Raw genomic sequence first — 19566 nt, 5'->3', positions numbered from 1 at the left:
AGGGAGTTGTTGCCTTGTTGCTAGGTTTTAGACAACAATTAGAGGTCCCACTTTCACTTTTTTTTCCTACTCTGACTTGAGTCCTTTAGGAAATTAATTCAGTTTCTTAGCAACCCAGATGGTTAAAACTTAAACACACTTCGGGTTCTTTTGTAAAGCAAAGGCTAGTTTCCCTTATAAACTATGTGTTTGTTTAGTCTTGCTTGGCTTTGCAGAAAAGATTTGTGAGACATACTGCCCTAGAAATTTTTACAAAAAACTCTCAGTTTCAAATGGTGAGTGAAGTTGTTGATTTTCTAATGAATGCTCCTGCTTTGTATTTATTTTTACTCTAGTTTGTCAATTTGACTAGCTCTTTGAAATATATGTATTTTATATGAGATAGATGAATTTATTTATGAAAGAAACAATTTCTTTATATATAACATTGTAGAAGAGAAATTATGAAAAATACAGTAAGAAGGAGAAAGCCAAGCAGGAAGAAAGTGCTGAATTTTTTTAATGAATTTATAAATATGCACAAATTTGTGGTTCCCTGTGCTCTTAATAGCACACTATTTTACAATGCTTTTTTGTATGTTGGCAGCATTTATGTGTCAGATATATATCTAGATCAATCTATTTATTTATCTATTACCTCAAATACTTAATATTACAAAATTAAATTCAGGTATGTAAGCAAAAGAAGATTGCATTTCCATACATTTGCTAACCAAAGAAATGTATTTCTTTTTAATTAGCAGCTCATTAAAAACAGATAAAAATATTTTGTGACTCTCCAGTTGAAAATATTTCAGGGATAAATTTAAATGAAAGTTTATATTTTATATTGCCATTACTATTAACAAGTTTTACATTATTAGGAAAAAGTTATGATTAGATATTCGGGGTTTTAGATACAGTTTTCAAAACGGAATCCACAATTTTCAGATTTTGGCTAACACAGAGTACCTATTATTCTTCTTATCATTGGACCACATAAAATTTGCATTTTTGTAAGATTGAAAAATTGTTGAATAACAGCAATTTCACATGGCTCAACTCAACATGTGCTGAACCCTATGTAGGATTTGTGAACCTAGAAATCCTTGTCTCAACACTTTCATAATCTAATTTTGAGGCAGATTTTGTTTTTTGGGTCTTTTTTTAGGTTTATTTATTTATTTATTTATTTTGAGAGAGACCGAGAGAGAGCAAGAGCGAGCATGAATGGGAGAGGGACAGAGAAAGAGGAAGAGAGAGAATCCCAAGCAGGCTCTGTACTGACAGCAGGACTCGACCCCATGAACAGAACAGTCAGATCATGACCTGAGCTGAGATTAAGAATCAGACACTTAATTTTTTTTTTTTTTTTTTTTAATGTTTATTTATTTTTGGGACAGAGAGAGACAGAGCATGAACGGGGGAGGGGCAGAGAGAGAGGGAGACACAGAATCGGAAACAGGCTCCAGGCTCTGAGCCATCAGCCCAGAGCCTGACGCGGGGCTCGAACTCACGGACCGTGAGATCGCGACCTGGCTGAAGTCGGACGCTTAACCGACTGCGCCACCCAGGCGCCCCAAGAATCAGACACTTAATTGACTGAGCCACGCAGGTGCCTCTGGAGGCAGATATTGTAAGTAATTAATTTTAATACAAGATACAAGGAAAAATGCAGTTTCAAGCTCCATTGCTCTTCAGAAGGAGGGATGAATCCTATAGGGGGATCTGGGAATGCTTTTATTGGAAATGGCATTTAAACTGGTCCTTCATAGATAAGAATAATTTATAGATGAACAGTAACTGTGCTTACTAAATTCAATTAAGCTATTCGTTTATTTTCAGTGAGACATCTTGTCCAAAATATAGATTCTGTAATATCAACATTTACCATCAAACATTTGACTGAATAAGAATATTGCTAGTTTATTTTTTCAGAATTCCTCAACCACACATCTCATAACTTTATATTTCTCTAAGTTATAGTTGTTGTTTTTCTTTTCCACTTAAAGTAAGTGTGATGATGTGATATCACCATCTCAGGCTTCAATCATTTGACTAGATCTCCAGATGATTTCCTTCTTCTGGCATACCTAGGGTCTAAAACGATACATGCTAATACATGAATTGTGTACTATAAAAGCCTAATGTTGTATACATATTATTCAAATGAATAGTATTTAATACTAAATAAATAAATACAAGACAAAATGAAGTATGGTAAAAACTGGACGGAATTTATTACCATTTAAAATATGATGAATAACAATTTTCTGGTAGTCAGGAAGCCCGGAGACATATAGAGACAGAGGCACATTATCAGCGGCAACAAGGTGACTGATGAGCGCGTCTACTCCCAGCTACCTAGTCAAAAAGAGATCTAGATCAGCACTACATTCCCCAACCACAGCCTCTTATTTTGATGGCTGTTGAGCTTTCTTACTGCCAAGATACTTTTTTTTTTTTAAATCAATTAGATTTCCAGGGTCTTGACCTATTTTTATTCTTCCAGTTTATGATTGTCCTGGCATCAATATCTTTCCAACTGTGTGTCCTGGTGAGATAAATTCCCTATCTCACTCATTGACATCCTCAACCTCAATGTCTTTTCATTCCAACAGGTTACAAAACCCTGATTATGAATCAGTTCCCTTGTGCAGCCAGAATTCCGAGCCCTGTAAGAGATAGCTACATGCACCATTTTCTCCAAGGCTAAGGCTTCAGTGCTCCTTAGAAGTTCAAATACATATTTTTACAGAAATTTGTAGGGTCATGAGTGAGGCAAGAGTGTAATTAAAAAAAAAAAAAAGCCATGTACCTGGAACAAATCAACCATTTGACTGGTAAGGACTTGATTTTCATCAACTTTAGTGACTTCAGAAGAGTCCAACATAAACACCAAACATGTAAGCTGATTAAACTCCCTGAAAAATAAACCAAATAACTCATATTTTCTTTGTAGCTCATTATCTTCCAGTAGATTACTGTACATGTGAAGTCAAACTACAATCTAACGGTGATTTGGTGAAAATAAAATCTGAATAAGGAGAATTAATTAAGTGGTTTTTATGTTAAAGAGCCCAGCTTATGAGAAATCATGCATATCAATCTCCTAAGTATAGAGAGCTGTGATAACAGAAATAAAAATTTCAAGTGTGGACCAGAGTACTCTTCTCTCCAAAAGATTCTTGAACGGGGACAGTCAACCTTCAAACTCACCTCCACCTCTTTTTAAATGTATTTTATTTACAAATCTTTTAAAATTCTATGCAGACATTCCTATTGTTTACAGTATAACACAAAAGCATGATACTACAGTTTTTTTTAAATTTTACTACCCTTTATATTTTAGGCATTGCTCAGAGAATAATATTCCTACATCCTTATTTCCACACACTTGATTAATTAATGTGGTATTTTGATAATTTAAGTTTAATTTATTTTACAATAATTTTATAGAGAATGTTAAGAGGCTCCCTATTTATAAAATTTGCTTTATTTTCACTGTATTATTTATCAACAGAACAAAACATGTTTTGAGTATTTGGGGAACTTGTAACTTTCTTACTCAGGTAATGAACATTATTCTCCCTCTTTTTTTTTGTTTGTTTCTGTTCAGTTATTTTTTGATTGTAGTAAGAACAATTAAAATGAGATATACCATCTTAACAATTTTTTTATTTTTTATTTTTTTAAGTGTATTTAGTTATTTTGAGAGAGAGGAAGAGTGAGAGTGATAGGAGAGGGGAAGAGAGAGGGAGAGAGAAAATCCCAAGCAGGCTTTGCACTGTCAGCACAGAGCCCAACGCCGGCTCGAACTCATGAACTATGAGATCAAGACCTGAGCCGAAATCAAGAGTCTGATGCTTTAACTGACTGAGCCACCCAGGTGCCCCAACAATTTTTTAAGTGCATAATACAGTGTTGTTACTCTAGGCAAAATGCTGTGCACTATATCTCCAGAATTTACTCATCTTGCATAACTGAAACTTTATACCTGTTGAACAGCATTTCTCCATTTCACCTCCCCACCCCCCCAACCCGCCCAGATCCTGGCAATCACCAGTCTACTTTCTGTTTCTGGTTTGACTTTTTTAGATTTCTCATGCAAATGGAATCATCCGATATTTGTCCTTCTGTGACTGGCATATGTCACATAGCATAACGTCCTCCAAGTTCACCCACGTTGTTGCATATGGCAGTATTGCCATCTTTTTAAAGCTGCATAATATTCCATTTTGTGTATGAACCACATGGATAGAGATATTCATTCATCCATCAGTGGACTTCTGGATTGCTTCCATATCTTAACTATTGTGAATAACACTGCAATAAACATGAGAGTGCAGATATCTCTTTGAGATCTTGATTTTAATTCTTTTGGGTAGACACCCAGAAGTGTCATTACTGGATCATTGGCATTTCTGTTTTGAATTTTTTGAGGAGCCTTCACACTGTTCTCCATAGTGGCCACACCATTTTGCATTGTCACCAATAGTGTAAACGTGTTCCAATGTCTCCATATCAACACAATGCCTTTTTATAATTGTTATTATAGACATACTAACATGTGTGAGATGTTATCCTGTGGTTTGACTTGCATTTCCCTAATGATTAATGATATTGAGAATCTTTTTCTGTGCCTGTTTGCCATTTGTATAACTTCTTTGGAGAAATGTCTCTTCAAGTATTTAGCTCAATTTTTAATCAGATTATTTGTTTTTATTGGTATTGAAGTGTAGGAGTTCCTTACATATTTTGGATTTTAATCCCTTATCAGATAAATAGTTTGCTTTCAAAATTTAACTAGACTCACTTAGGTAACACCTGTGGTCTTTTTTTTTTTTTTTTTTTTTTGGTAAAAGTTTCTTTTGTGTATATTAAAATTTTATTCAACCTGGTTTAATAGTAAATTTGACTTTTTCTAATTGAGATAAAATTCACTACTTACCAATCTGAAGTGTACAATTTAGTGGTTTTTAGTATATTCACAACCTTGTGAAACCATCATTACTCTCTAATTCCAGAACATGTCCGTCTCCCCCCACAAAAAATCTTGTACCTGTTGGAAGTCAATCTCAATTCTCTCTTCCCATATCCTCTGGCAAAAAAGAAAAGATTTTTTTACTTTAAGTCCCTGAGTTTGTGATAGTTTGTTATATAGCAATATTGCAGATAAGTTGACTTAGCCACAGGTCTATAATTACTGTTATATAATGCATGTATATTTTATTTAAATCTATTTATTATGATGATCTGTTTCTATGTACTGTTCCTTCTTTTACATTTCTCACCCTGATTAAGTAATTTTCCATTATCATTGATATGTTCGAATTTCTTATTGTGACATGAGAGACCTTTGCTAAAATAACCCCAAATGATTTTTCTTTTTAAAACTTTTTCATGTTTTTATGTATTTATTTTGAAGGAGAGAGAGGGAAAGAGAGAGAGCAGGGAAAAGACAGAGAGAGGGAGAGAAAGAATCCCAAGCAGACCCCGTGCTGCCAGTGCAGAGCCTGATGTGGGGCTGGAACCCACAAACTATGAGATCATCACTTGAGCTGAAACCAAAAGTTGAAAGCTTAGCCATCTGAGCCACCCAGGTACCCCCCACATGATTTTTCCAGCTTTCTATATCATACTATTTTCCACTGTCTCCTCACATACGTAGGCTAAATTCCTGCCACATTGTGCTTCTTGCTTTTCTCTCAATGTGCCAGTCATTTTAAAAAATAAAAATATTTATGTTAGAATTTGAAAAGCAATTCATCATTTTATTTTACAGAATATTTATTATTAATTTGTAAAAGTTGACATGTTCAATGTATCTTAAAGTTAATTTCTCTTCATTTACAACTTTATCTTACTGCACATTAGCATTTAGAATTCTAAAGATCCTCTATTTTTTTATTTTTTTTATTTTTTAATATATGAAATTTACTGTCAAATTGGTTTCCATACAACACCCAGTGCTCATCCCAAAAGGTGCCCTCCTCAATACCCATCACCCACCCTCCCCTCCCTCCCACCCCCCATCAACCCTCGGTTTGTTCTCAGTTTTTAACAGTCTCTTATGCTTTGGCTTTCTCCCACTCTAACCTCTTTTTTTTTTTTCTTCCCCTCCCCCATGGGTTTCTGTTAAGTTTCTCAGGATCCACATAAGAGTGAAACCATATGGTATCTGTCTTTCTCTGTATGGCTTATTTCACTTAGCATCACACTCTTCAGTTCCATCCACATTGCTACAAAAGGCCATATTTCATTTTTTCTCATTGCCACGTAGTATTCCATTGTGTATATAAACCACAATTTCTTTATCCATTCATCAGTTGATGGACATTTAGGCTCTTTCCATAATTTGGCTATTGTTGAGAGTGCTGCTATAAACATTGGGGTACAAGTGCCCCTATGCATCAGTACTCCTGTATCCCTTGGGCAAATTCCTAGCAGTGCTATTGCTGGGTCATAGGGTAGGTCTATTTTTAATTTTCTGAGGAACCTCCACACTGCTTTCCAGAGCGGCTGCACCAATTTGCATTCCCACCAACAGTGCAAGAGGGTTCCTGTTTCTCCACATCCTCTCCAGCATCTATAGTCTCCTGATTTCTTCATTTTGGCCACTATGACTGGCGTGAGTTGATATCTGAGTGTGGTTTTGATTTGTATTTCCCTGATAAGGAGCGACGTTGAACATCTTTTCATGTGCCTGTTGGCCATCCGGATGTCTTCTTTAGAGAAGTGTCTATTCATGTTTTCTGCCCATTTCTTCACTGGGTTATTTGTTTTTCGGGTGTGGAGTTTGATGAGCTCTTTATAGATTTTGGATACTAGCCCTTTGTCCGATATGTCATTTGCAAATATCTTTTTCCATTCCATTGGTTGCCTTTTAGTTTTGTTGGTTGTTTCCTTTGCTGTGCAGAAGCTTTTTATCTTCATAAGGTCCCAGTAATTCACTTTTGCTTTTAATTCCCTTGCCTTTGGGGATGTGCCGAGTAAGAGATTGCTACGGCTGAGGTCAGAGAGGTCTTTTCCTGCTTTCTCCTCTAAGGTTTTGATGGTTTCCTGTCTCACATTCAGGTCCTTTATCCATTTTGAGTTTATTTTTGTGAATGGTGTGAGAAAGTGGTCTAGTTTCAACCTTCTGCATGTTGCTGTCCAGTTCTCCCAGCACCATTTGTTAAAGAGACTGTCTTTTTTCCATTGGATGTTCTTTCCTGCTTTGTCAAAGATGAGTTGGCCATACGTTTGTGGGTCTAGTTCTGGGGTTTCTATTCGATTCCATTGGTCTATGTGTCTGTTTTTATGCCAATTCCATGCTGTCTTGATGATGACAGCTTTGTAGTAGAGGCTAAAGTCTGGGATTGTGATGCCTCCTGCTTTGGTCTTCTTCTTCAAAATTACTTTGGCTATTCGGGGCCTTTTGTGGTTCCATATGAATTTTAGGATTGCTTGTTCTAGTTTCGAGAAGAATGCTGGTGCAATTTTGATTGGGATTGCATTGAATGTGTAGATAGCTTTGGGTAGTATTGACATTTTGACAATATTTATTCTTCCAATCCATGAGCAGGGAATGTCTTTCCATTTCTTTATATCTTCTTCAATTACCTGCATAAGCTTTCTATAGTTTTCAGCATACAGATCTTTTACATCTTTGGTTAGATTTATTCCTAGGTATTTTATGCTTCTTGGTGCAATTGTGAATGGGATCCGTTTCTTTATTTGTCTTTCTGTTGCTTCATTGTTAGTGTATAAGAATGCAACTGATTTCTGTACATTGATTTTGTATCCTGCAACTTTGCTGAATTCATGTATCAGTTCTAGCAGACTTTTGGTGGAGTCTATCAGATTTTCCATGTATAATATCATGTCATCTGCAAAAAGCGAAAGCTTGACTTCATCTTTGCCAATTTTGAAGCCTTTGATTTCCTTTTGTTGTCTGATTGGTGACTCTAGAACTTCCAGCACTATGTTAAACAACAGCGGTGAGAGTGGGCATCCCTGTCGTGTTCCTGATCTCAGGGAAAAAGCTCTCAGTTTTTCCCCGTTGAGGATGATGTTAGCTGTGGGCTTTTCATAAATGGCTTTTATGATGTTTAAGTATGTTCCTTCTATCCCGACTTTCTCAAGGGTTTTTATTAAGAAAGGGTGCTGGATTTTGTCAAAGGCCTTTTCTGCATCAATTGACAGGATCATATGGTTCTTCTCTTTTTTTTTGTTAATGTGATGTATCACGTTGATCGATTTGCGAATGTTGAACCAGCCCTGCATCCCAGGAATGAATCCCACTTGATCATGGTGAATAATTCTTTTTATATGCTGTTGAATTCGATTTGCTAGTATCTTATTGAGAATTTTTGCATCCATATTCGTCAGAGATACTGGCCTGTAGTTCTCTTTTTTTTCTGGGTCTCTGTCTGGTTTAGGAATCAAAGTAATACTGGCTTCATAGAATGAGTCTGGAAGTTTTCCTTCCCTTTCTATTTCTTGGAATAGCTTGAGAAGGATAGGTATTATCTCTGCTTTAAACGTCTGGTAGAACTCCCCTGGGAAGCCATCTGGTCCTGGACTCTTATTTGTTGGGAGATTTTTGATAACCGATTCAATTTCTTCGCTGGTTATGGGTCTGTTCAAGCTTTCTATTTCCTCCTGATTGAGTTTTGGAAGAGTGTGGGTGTTTAGGAATTTGTCCATTTCTTCAAGGTTGTCCAATTTGTTGGCATATAATTTTTCATAGTATTCCCTGATAATTGTTTGTATCTCTGAGGGATTGGTTGTAATAATTCCATTTTCATTCATGATTTGATCTATTTGGGTCATCTCCCTTTTCTTTTTGAGAAGCCTGGCTAGAGGTTTGTCAATTTTGTTTATTTTTTCAAAAAACTAACTCTTGGTTTCGTTAATCTGCTCTACAGTTTTTTTAGATTCTATATTGTTTATTTCTGCTCTGATCTTTATTATTTCTCTTCTTCTGCTGGGTTTAGGCTGCCCTTGCTGTTCTGCTTCTATTTCCTTTAGGTGTGCTGTTAGATTTTGTATTTGGGATTTTTCTTGTTTCTTGAGATAGGCCTGGATTGCAATGTATTTTCCTCTCAGGACTGCCTTCGCTGCGTCCCAAAGCGTTTGGATTGTTGTATTTTCATTTTCGTTTGTTTCCATATATTTTTAAATTTCTTCTCTAATTTCCTGGTTGACCCACTCATTCATTAGTAGGGTGTTCTTTAACCTCCATGCTTTTGGAGGTTTTCCAGACTTTTTCCTGTGGTTGATTTCAAGCTTCATAGCATTGTGGTCTGAAAGTATGCATGGTATAATTTCAATTCTTGTAAACTTATGAAGGGCTGTTTTGTGACCCAGTATATGATCTATCTTGGAGAATGTTCCATGTGCACTCGAGAAGAAAGTATATTCTGTTGCTTTGGGATGCAGAGTTCTAAATATATCTGTCAAGTCCATCTGATCCAATGTATCATTCAGGGCCCTTGTTTCTTTATTGACTGTGTGTCTAGATGATCTATCCATTTCTGTAAGTGGGGTGTTAAAGTCCCCTGCAATGACCACATTCTTGTCAATAAGGTTGCTTATGTTTATGAGTAATTGTTTTATATATCTGGGGGCTCTGGTATTTGGCGCATAGACATTTATAATTGTTAGCTCTTCCTGATGGATAGACCCTGTAATTATTATATAATGCCCTTCTTCATCTCTTGTTACAGCCTTTAATTTAAAGTCTAGTTTGTCTGATATAAGTATGGCTACTCCAGCTTTCTTTTGGCTTCCAGTAGCATGATAAATAGTTCTCCATCCCCTCACTCTCAATCTAAAGGTGTCCTCAGATCTCAAATGAGTCTCTTGTAGACAGCAAATAGATGGGTCTTGTTTTTTTATCCATTCTGATACCCTATGTCTTTTGGTTGGCGCATTTAATCCATTTACATTCAGTGTTATTATAGAAAGATACGGGTTTAGAGTCATTGTGATGTCTGTATGTTTTATGCTTGTAGTGATGTCTCTGGTACTTTGTCTCACAGGATCCCCCTTAGGATCTCTTGTAGGGCTGGTTTCGTGGTGACAAATTCCTTCAGTTTTTGTTTGTTTGGGAAGACCTTTATCTCTCCTTCTATTCTAAATGACAGACTTGCTGGATAAAGGATTCTCAGCTGCATATTTTTTCTGTTTAGCACACTGAAGATATCGTGCCAAGCCTTTCTGGCCTGCCAAGTTTCAAAAGAGAGATCAGTCACGAGTCTTATAGGTCTCCCTTTATATGTGAGGGCACGTTTATCCCTTGCTGCTTTCAGGATTTTCTCTTTATCCTTGTATTTTGCCAGTTTCACTGTGATATGTCGTGCAGAAGATCGATTCAAGTTACGTCTGAAGGGAGTTCTCTGTGCCTCTTGGATTTCAATGCCTTTTTCCTTCCCCAGTTCAGGGAAGTTCTCAGCTATAATTTCTTCAAGTACCCCTTCAGCACCTTTCCCTCTCTCTTCCTCCTCTGGGATACCAATTATGCATATATTATTTCTTTTTAGTGTATCACTTAGTTCTCTAATTTTTCCCTCATACTCCTGGATTTTTTTATCTCTCTTTCTCTCAGCTTCCTCTTTTTCCATAACTTTATCTTTTAATTCACCTATCCTCTCCTCTGCCTCTTCAATCCGAGCCGTCGTGGTTTCCATTTTGTTTTGCATTTCGTTTAAAGCGTTTTTCAGCTCCTCGTGACTGTTCCTTAGTCCCTTGATCTCTGTGGCAAGAGATTCTCTGCTGTCCTGTATACTGTTTTCAAGCCCAGCGATTAATTTTATGACTATTATTCTAAATTCACTTTCTGTTATATTATTTAAATCCTTTTTGATCAGTTCATTAGCTGTTGTTATTTCCTGGAGATTCTTCTGAGGGGAATTCTTCCGTTTGGTCATTTTGGATAGTCCCCGGAGTGGTGAGGACCCGCAGGGCACTTCCCCCGGGCTGTGGTGTATAACTGGAGTTGGTGGGCGGGGCCGCAGTCCGACCTGATGTCTGCCCCCAGCCCACCGCTGGGGCCACAGTCAGACTGGTGTGTGCCTTCTCTTCCCCTCTCCTAGGGGCGGGATTCACTGTGGGGTGGCGTGGCCCGTCTGGGCTACTTGCACACTGCCAGGCTTGTGGTGCTGGGGATCTGGCGTATTAGCTGGGGTGGGTAGGCAAGGTGCATGGGGGCAGGAGGGGCAGGCTTAGCTCGCTTCTCCTTAGGTGATCCACTTCAGGAGGGGCCCTGTGGCAGCGGGAGGGAGTCAGATCCGCTGCCGGAGGTTTGGCTCTGCAGAAGCACAGAGTTGGGTGTTTGCGCAGAGCGAGCAAGTTCCCTGGCAGGAACTGGTTCTCTTTGGGATTTAGGCTGGGGGATGGGCGGGGGAGATGGCGCTGGCGAGCGCCTTTGTTCCCCGCCAAGCTGAGCTCTGCCGTCCGGGGGCTCAGCAGCTCTCCCTCCCTTTGTCCTCCAGCCTTCCCGCTTTCTGAGCAGAGCTGTTAACTTATGACCTCCCAGACGCTAAGTCGCGCTTGCTGTCGGAACACAGTCCTTTCGGCCCCTCCGCTTTTGCTAGCCAGACTCGGGGGCTCTGCTTGGCCGGCGAGCTGCCCCTCCGCCCCGGCTCCCTCCCGCCAGTCCGTGGAGCGCGCACCGCCTCGCCGCCCTTCCTACCCTCTTCCGTGTGCCTCTCGTCTGCGCTTGGCTCCGGAGACTCCGTTCTGCTGATCCTCTGGCGGTTTTCTGGGTTCTTTAGGCAGGTGTAGGTGGAATCTAAGTGATCAGCAGGACGCGTGGTGAGCCCAGCGTCCTCCTACGCCGCCATCTTCCCTCCAACCCTCTAAAGATCCTCTATTTAATGTTATTGTCAAACAATATAAACTGTAGCACAAGAGAAGGAAATTCATACCACCTCATTTTCTCATTCCCAAGAACCAGTGTTGTTATATCATTTCCACCTAACCAAATATAATTTAATTGGTATGTATCCCTGTTTCCAAGGAGATTTCAAATTCATTGGCATTTTCCAGTAACATATTGACAAACACATTAAATCCTAGAAATGTGCCAATACTTTCCCTGCCCTGGTCAGCCAAAAGCAAATCCACCATTCCTATCCAGAGCCTAGTAACAATAGCTACAATGCACTTGCGGAGGTTTAGGTGGCCATGGGTATCCCAGAAAGAGCTTACAACAAATTTTACCTTCTGTGCCTTGATGAAATGTTGTTTACTTCCTTCACAACCTGGAATATTTTTACTTATTCTTCAAGATTAGTCCAAATGACTTCCTGTGAGGTCACTTCTGTTTTCCTGATAGAGTTAGCCCTTCATTCTCCTTGCTTCTCACAGCACTATTCCAATATCTATCACATGAATAGGTTTTATTTTTTTGTTTTCATGTCTTTCTTCCAAATAGCCTCTCATTTATTTAAGGACATTGATTTTAAGTTAATTATCTTTGGTTTCCTAGCCCTAGCCCAGTGAGTGCTGGGACAAGGGTGCTGAATAGATGTTTGCAGTAGCCATGATGCTTCCCTCCCCTCTCTAACACATGCACGCATCATTTATTTATTTTTTATTAATTAAGTAATTAATTTTTAAATTTACATCCAAGTTAGTTAGCATATAGTGTAACAATGATTGGAGGAATAAATTCCTTAATGCCCCTTACCCATTTAGCCCATTCCCCCTCCCACAATCCCTCAAGCAACACTGTTTGTTTTCTGTATTTAAGAGTTTCTTATGTTTTGTCCTCCTCTCTGTTTTTATATTATTTTTTCTTCCCTTCCCTTATGTTCATGTGTTTTGTATCTTAAATTCCTCAGATGAGTGAAGTCATACGATATTTGTCTTTCTCTGACTAATTTTGTTTAGCATAATACTCTCCAGTTCCATCCATGTAGTTGCAAATGGCAAGATTTCATTCTTTGTGATTGCCGAGTAATTCTCCATTGTATATGTATACCATATCTTCTTTATCCATTCATCCATCGATGGACGACATTTGGGCTCTTTCCATACTTTGGCTATTCTCACTAGCACTTCTATAAACATTTGGGTGCATGTGCCCATTCGAAACAGCACACTTGTATCCCTTGGATAAATACCTAGTAGTTCAATTGCTGGGTTGTAACATAGTTCTATTTTTAATTTTTTGAGGAAACTGCATACTGTTTTCCAGAGTGGTTGCACCAGTTTGCATTCTCACCAACAGTGCAAAAGAGATCCTCTTTCTCCACATTCTCGCCAGCATCTGTTGTTGCCTGAGTTGTTCATGTTAGCCATTCTGACAGGTGTGAGGTGGTATCTCATTGTAGTTTTGATTTGTATTTCCCTGATGATGAGTGATATTGAGCATGTTTTCATGTGTCTGTTAGCCATCTGGATGTCTTCTTTGGAGATGTGCCTATTCATGTCTTTTACCCATTTCGTCACTAGATTATTTGTTTTTTGATGCACCCGTCATTACTGAGCTTGTTTCTTGTTTCATAAATCTTTCAGAAATTACATTGGCCTGGAGAAAATATATTCAATATCCCATTGTTATAGTGGTAAACCTCAGCATTGGTATGTCTGTTGCAGATTCCTACATGTGAAAACACTCTTCACCTAATGTACCTTGACTCCCAGAAAGGCAACAGAAGCAGAGATGTCACACACAAAGAGTTTGGAGTATTGCACCCAAGACCTCAACTCCAAATGGAAAAAAAAGTCCTGCAACCACCACAATCTGAAATGAAAGTTAACATATGGGAAATAAAGCCTCCTGATTTCAGTTACAAACTGTATACATCTTTGAGATTTCCAGAAAAACCATCAAGGATTATTAAGGAAAAACAAGGGAAGGAAAAAAAAAATAATTTCCCAGAAACAATGCTTCACCTGCCCAGCATAAGGAGTCATCCCAAGAAGCCCATATCTCCAGAGTTTATAACTACATTCCCACATATGGATTCAAATGAAGTGAAGTTAATGTTTGTGAAGAGTGGAAAGTATCCAATTGGTGTATACTTCAATCCAAAACCACACGACTTTCGACAGGTACAAAAAGCATTTGAATCAAGAAAACAAAAAAGATAAGGAGAAATACATATTATTTTTTACTCATTTCTTAATTATGACTAGTATTACATGAGCAAAAAGGTATGTACATATAATATGTGTAAGTCTGCATCTTGATTTCCCAAGAAACAATACAATTCAAATTCAGCAATAAGTGACAGAAGAGAGAGTTAGGACCCTGGTTAATGTTTCTGATGTGGTTTTATCTATCATGTAGATGGCCTTTCTTAGTTTTGAGAATAGTTCGGGCTTAGATGTGATTGGAGAACAGATCTCAATTGCCAGTTTACAATCTAGAAGTAATAGAATCAATTCATGGAATGAATGGATGAACAAATAAAAATTGACAAAGGCGGTATTATATTACTTTCATTAATCTTTCCAGTGGTTAATAATCTAAATAATATGTGGGCAAGAATTAGATTCATAATTAAAATGATGGCGGGGAACATATATTTAAGGAGATTCAAATGATTCAAAATGTTGTTCCTCTAGAATATGAATATATTTTATCCTTAGGTCTATAATTTAACACATAAATATGACTCTTGCTTAGTAATGAGAGAAGCAATAGGACTGATAAAACAAACAAGAAAAATAGCTACAAAAAAGAATAAATTTATTCCAGTGGAAAATATGAGAAAATATAACTTGCCCTCTGGGATCAGTTTATCTATCCTTGCTCTCTAACTTTCTAATAATTTTGGACAAGTTATTAAGCCTCTTATTTATAACATGGGATAACAATACTTCATATTATATGGCTCTTTTAAGTAATGAAGGAGACAATTATACACAAAGTGCTTACAACACGGTCTTTGAGGTCTGTTGAGGCATTCAATGAATGTTAACTGTTAGGAGCTCTTAGGATAAAAGCTAGAAGATTCAAGAAGCCTTGATCTATAACATTCTTTACTCATTTAAAGCATGTAAATCTTTCTATTTGCAGTAAATGGAGTATATTACTTTTGGAAATGAGAGGAAGTCAGTTAAATCGCAAATGTCATTGCTTTATTCAAAAATTTTACTAGTTACGGTTGCAATTATAAGACATGAATAAGTAAAGTTCAAGGAATGGGAGACATTCTAATTTTCGCTGAATTAATTTGTTTTTATGAAAAAGTGAATTGGAGACAGTGCAATATAAACTGTGCAACCACCAGATGTCAGTATAATGTTTTTTAAACTAACAGTGCTTCAATTGTATTTGACTGAAGAGTGAAAATCTTGTATCAGGATTTCTGTTGAGACTTTGAATATTTTCCTATTTGCCCGGGGCAGAACCTAGAGTCACTCACTAGGATGACTCTAACTTCTGCTTGATCTCATCTTTTCATGCCACAATGATTCAGCTTTCAAACAGAGATGTTTGTGGTATTTTATTTAATTTTAGCTTCTGGAAGTATACAGATGCTATTTCAGGTCATATTAGTTCATTTAAACTGTCTTTAAAAAGTACTTTGTGGTATAGTTTGCTGAAAACAACCAGTAATTACTCTATTCCAGTCTCAGCAAATTCTTTTAGCTTTGCTAAATATTACGTCCTTGAAATACACTTAGCTCCAGAAATAAAACATGTAACCTTATTGGCATTTAAGATTAAATGCAAATTTCGATTAGACTCCTTTAATTTCATGCTGTTTAAAATGTTATTTCTGATTTATTCACATGAGGATATTTGAAGTACTCTGTTCTACTATAAAATGAATTGGTTATACAGTATCTTGAATGGGATTATTCTTTCAGATGTTCATACACAAGTTTTAAATGCTATAACAAAATCATCAAAATTGCATTTTACCAGTGAAATAATTAATACTTGTAAAAATCACATTCCAAATGTAATGTTAGTAATAAACAGTATTTATGTTTAATCTTCTCTTTACATATCTAGTATCAACATAATTTACCAAACTTTGTGACAACTTTTGAAAGGGACCCTTTTGGATTAAAATTTAAGTCCAGACACTTAAGTACAGGTAAGTCATTATCATGAAGTTATGAACACAGTAAAAAACAAACTTTCTGCGTTATATCTTAATACTGAATCTTGTAAAAACATATCACTAAAATGGTTTTTTAACCTATCACCTTTAATAATATGGTAATTTTTTTAAATGCCCACTTAATTAATGGAAACAATGCACTTACTTTGTTATCTACAACTTTTAATATGCTGTTGAAGATTGAGTTTTTAAGTCAAAGTGTTTTGTTTAGAGAACCAATAGAGTAAGTACTTCGGAGTATAGACCAAGAACCAAGCTGCATAGCTTTGAATCTTGTCTTCACTATCCCCAAGTTACCTAAACTGTCTATTTATTGGTTTACCCATCTATAAATGGGAATGGCAATAACTGAATCTCTATCATGGAATTGTTGTGAGCAATAAATCTATCATACATATTTCGATCATATATAATGTTTACATAGCACATGTTGTCGTGTACATGGTAAATACATGCAAATACACACTTAATTACTGTGGTGCCATGTGAATAGTGCTTGTCTAGAGTTAACTTGTATTATACAGTGTTACGTATTTGGACAAGAGTGATAATACATGCATGCTATATTTACATACTGTAGTTATATATCAGTTAAAAAAAACAATATGATCTTAATGGTGGTTGTCTGTGAGTAATGGGAAAATGGTTGAATTTTATTTTCTTGTTTTAAAAATTGGAATCAAGTATTTAAAAATATTTTTTTAATATTTATTTATTTTTGAGAGAGAGAGAGAGACAGAGCATGAGCAGGGGAGGAGCAGAGAGAGAGACATAATCTGAAGCAGGCTCCAGGCTCCAAGGTGTCAGCACAGCGCCCGACATGGCGCTAGAACTCATGAACCATGAGATCATGACCTGAGCCGAAGTCAGACGCTTAATGACTGAGCCACCCAGGCACCCCTAGAATCAAGTAGTTTTACAATTATGAAGCTAAGATAATTTATTTCTACATAATTTACATGTTTTAGCATAGATTATATTGATAAAAGTCTTATCTGTGTGTGTAATTAAAATGGGACACGTCAACTTTCCTTACTATATATAAGTCACTACGGAAAAAAATGCCAAGGAAACTTTATAAGACCCAGATTCTGATATCAAGAAATTTGTAAGTAAAATTTAAGGTAGAATGCAAAATATGCCATTCAAATGGCAAAGCACTACTGAGAAGTTTAAAAAGAGATTTCCAGGGAAATAAAAGGTGGGATTAGAATTAGAGTTTGAAGAACATTAATTCCTGTAGAAATGGTGGGCAAGATAAGCAACATTTTATTTAGATCTGCATTATAAATTGTCCATCAATTTGTCGCTCCTAGGCCCTGATTTCCTACTATATTCTGAGAGATGTGAACAAAGACCGATGTAATTGTTATGTTTCTCATTTGTCTCCATATCTCTAGTACATGGGTGCCAGTCGCTGAAAGATGATAAACAGAAGAACAATATAGAAAGATTTATCACTTACAAGCCTCATGAATGCACCTGGGACCCACAGCTAATTTTACCAAAAGCCCCATGGCCCATTCAATCAGCTTCATACACGGTGAGCATGACTCTTTTTTTTTTTTTAATGTTTATTTATTTTTGAGACAGAGAGAGGCAGAGCATGAACGGGGGAGGGTCAGAGAGAGAGGGAGACACAGAATCCGAAGCAGGCTCCAGGCTCTGAGCTGTCAGCACAGAGCCCGACGTGGGGCTTGAACTCAGGAGCCATGAGATCATGACGTGAGCCGAAGTCAGACACTCAACCGACTGAGCCACCCAGGCGCCCCATGAGCATGACTCTTTCTCTACAGCTGTTGGGAAATGTCTCCAACACTGTTATTAATGATTACCTTGATGTAGGAATTTTTAATTTATTGTTAGCGTATATAGTGAAAGATATTCTTGTTTTGTAAAGTAAAGCAGAACTATCTCTGCTTTTTCTTAAAAAGCAAACAGGGAAATATCTAGAATTTTGGATTTCTTTTCTTAGTACAAAGATAGTTGGTAGGGTGGATTGAGGCCTGCACATTGTGAAGAATGTTCCCCAAGTTTACTCCCACCTCATTTGGAGCAACCCATTGAGTGAATTGCACTCAAGTAAGAAGGCCTGACAAGAAGACTTTGTCATACACTCATTGCAAGATGTTGAGAAAACAAACGTTTACCGGGACTCAAATTCCACCCTGGACAAGTAAGGCTGCTTTGTATCCCTGTACAACCAAGAACAGCAAGATGTGCATGTGGCACACAGAGCAAGCTTTTAAAGCAAAGATCATTACATAGCAATTTAAAAAAGATAAACAATTAAAGTCAGTAAATGTTTGTTTTCACTAACTTCCTTTGTGTAATCTTCCTTAAGAGACATAGAAGGCAACGGGATGTGTACAGTGCATTTATGGATCGTGTGGAAGAGAAGTTTACCCAAACATGCAAGAACAGGTGGGCAAACACTTCAAGCTTTGTTGTTGAACACTTACATTAACTTGTTAGAGTTGCTGCTCAAATGATCCTTTCAATAATACGTTCTTTATCCCATAGAAGCTCTATCACAAGAACTATAAATGAAATATTTGCATGATGTTTAAACCATTTTAAGTGGAGTCTGAAAGAATCCAATTCCTTGATCCAAGATGAATTATTATTTCTCCTAGGTTCAGTGAAATCCTGGAAAACTGTCAGTGACTGTGTCTGTCCATATCCCTTCAGGCTTTCTTATTCTAGATCATTTCTGCCAACATGCCAATAGTTAGTATCTGCACCTCCTTGCCCAAGGCTCTCCCTGGCTGCCGTCAGAAGTGCTGGGGGTTAATATCTCCCAGCTGCAGCCCTCAGGTAATAATGGAGGCGATTGTTTTATGCTGCTCCCCAGCGTCCTCCAGGGGGCTAACCTCCAGTTGTTCCGTAGCTACTTCACTCTGTTGGCTTCCTTCCTATCTCACTGACCCACGTGCTTACCTTGCCACCATTTTACCTTCATCTGGAGACCACCTCTGGTAGGACCAGAGTTTTGGCTAAGCGTCTGCTTCTGGGGACACCTAAATCATGACACCCTAAGGCAGTAGTGTAATGATCTTAGAAGGCAGAAAGCCTGGCTTTGAATCCCAGTCTGGCTACATGATCTTGGACCGATTATGCAACCACACTCAACCTCAGTTCTTCACCTGTAAAATTTGAATAATATATGCTGTCCCAGATGCAGACAAGGGGGTGGTCACCTTATAGCTGACTCATTATAGCTTCCCTTACCTCTCTTTATTAGCTTGTAAATATCATCTATGGGAAAGAGGTGGGAGGGCAGATTAATAGACTGAATAGAGTTTGGGTTTGAGATTTAGTAAAAAATGGACTCAAATTCTAACCAAATCACCTATAAATATAATCTTGGATGATTTGCTTAAGATTTCTGAATCAATCTTTCTTAGGTTTTAGGAGAATTAAGTGAAATAGTATATATAAACTACTGGTAAAGACCCTCATATCTTTTGGATTCACTTATTATTGATTATTATTGTTAATGATAATATAG

At 37.4% G+C, this 19566-nt stretch overlaps 1 protein-coding gene across 1 annotated transcript; it reads left to right on the top strand.

Moving 5' to 3' along the window:
- Nucleotides 1-204: 204 nt before the first annotated feature.
- LOC131509346 (uncharacterized) lies at nt 205-19240 on the top strand. Its single transcript, XM_058724967.1, has 5 exons — nt 205-275; nt 13570-14028; nt 15944-16028; nt 17456-17598; nt 18400-19240. Exons 1-5 carry the CDS (start codon nt 273-275, stop codon nt 18520-18522), a joined length of 813 nt encoding a protein of 270 aa, XP_058580950.1. The 5' UTR covers nt 205-272; the 3' UTR covers nt 18523-19240.
- The last annotated feature ends 326 nt before the right edge of the window (nt 19241-19566 follow it).

This window comes from Neofelis nebulosa, chromosome 4 (genome assembly GCF_028018385.1).
Source record: "Neofelis nebulosa isolate mNeoNeb1 chromosome 4, mNeoNeb1.pri, whole genome shotgun sequence".
Classification (NCBI taxonomy): domain Eukaryota; kingdom Metazoa; phylum Chordata; class Mammalia; order Carnivora; family Felidae; genus Neofelis; species Neofelis nebulosa.
Note: the sequence above shows the minus strand (reverse complement) of the source record. Positions and strands in the feature narration are given on the sequence as shown.

Bases quoted from the DNA above. Each gene is read 5' to 3' on its own strand.
- LOC131509346 (XM_058724967.1), top strand. The intron at 16,029-17,455 runs GTAAGTCATTAT...CCATATCTCTAG, and splicing joins GTCCAGACACTTAAGTACAG to TACATGGGTGCCAGTCGCTG. The intron at 17,599-18,399 runs GTGAGCATGACT...ATCTTCCTTAAG, and splicing joins TTCAATCAGCTTCATACACG to AGACATAGAAGGCAACGGGA.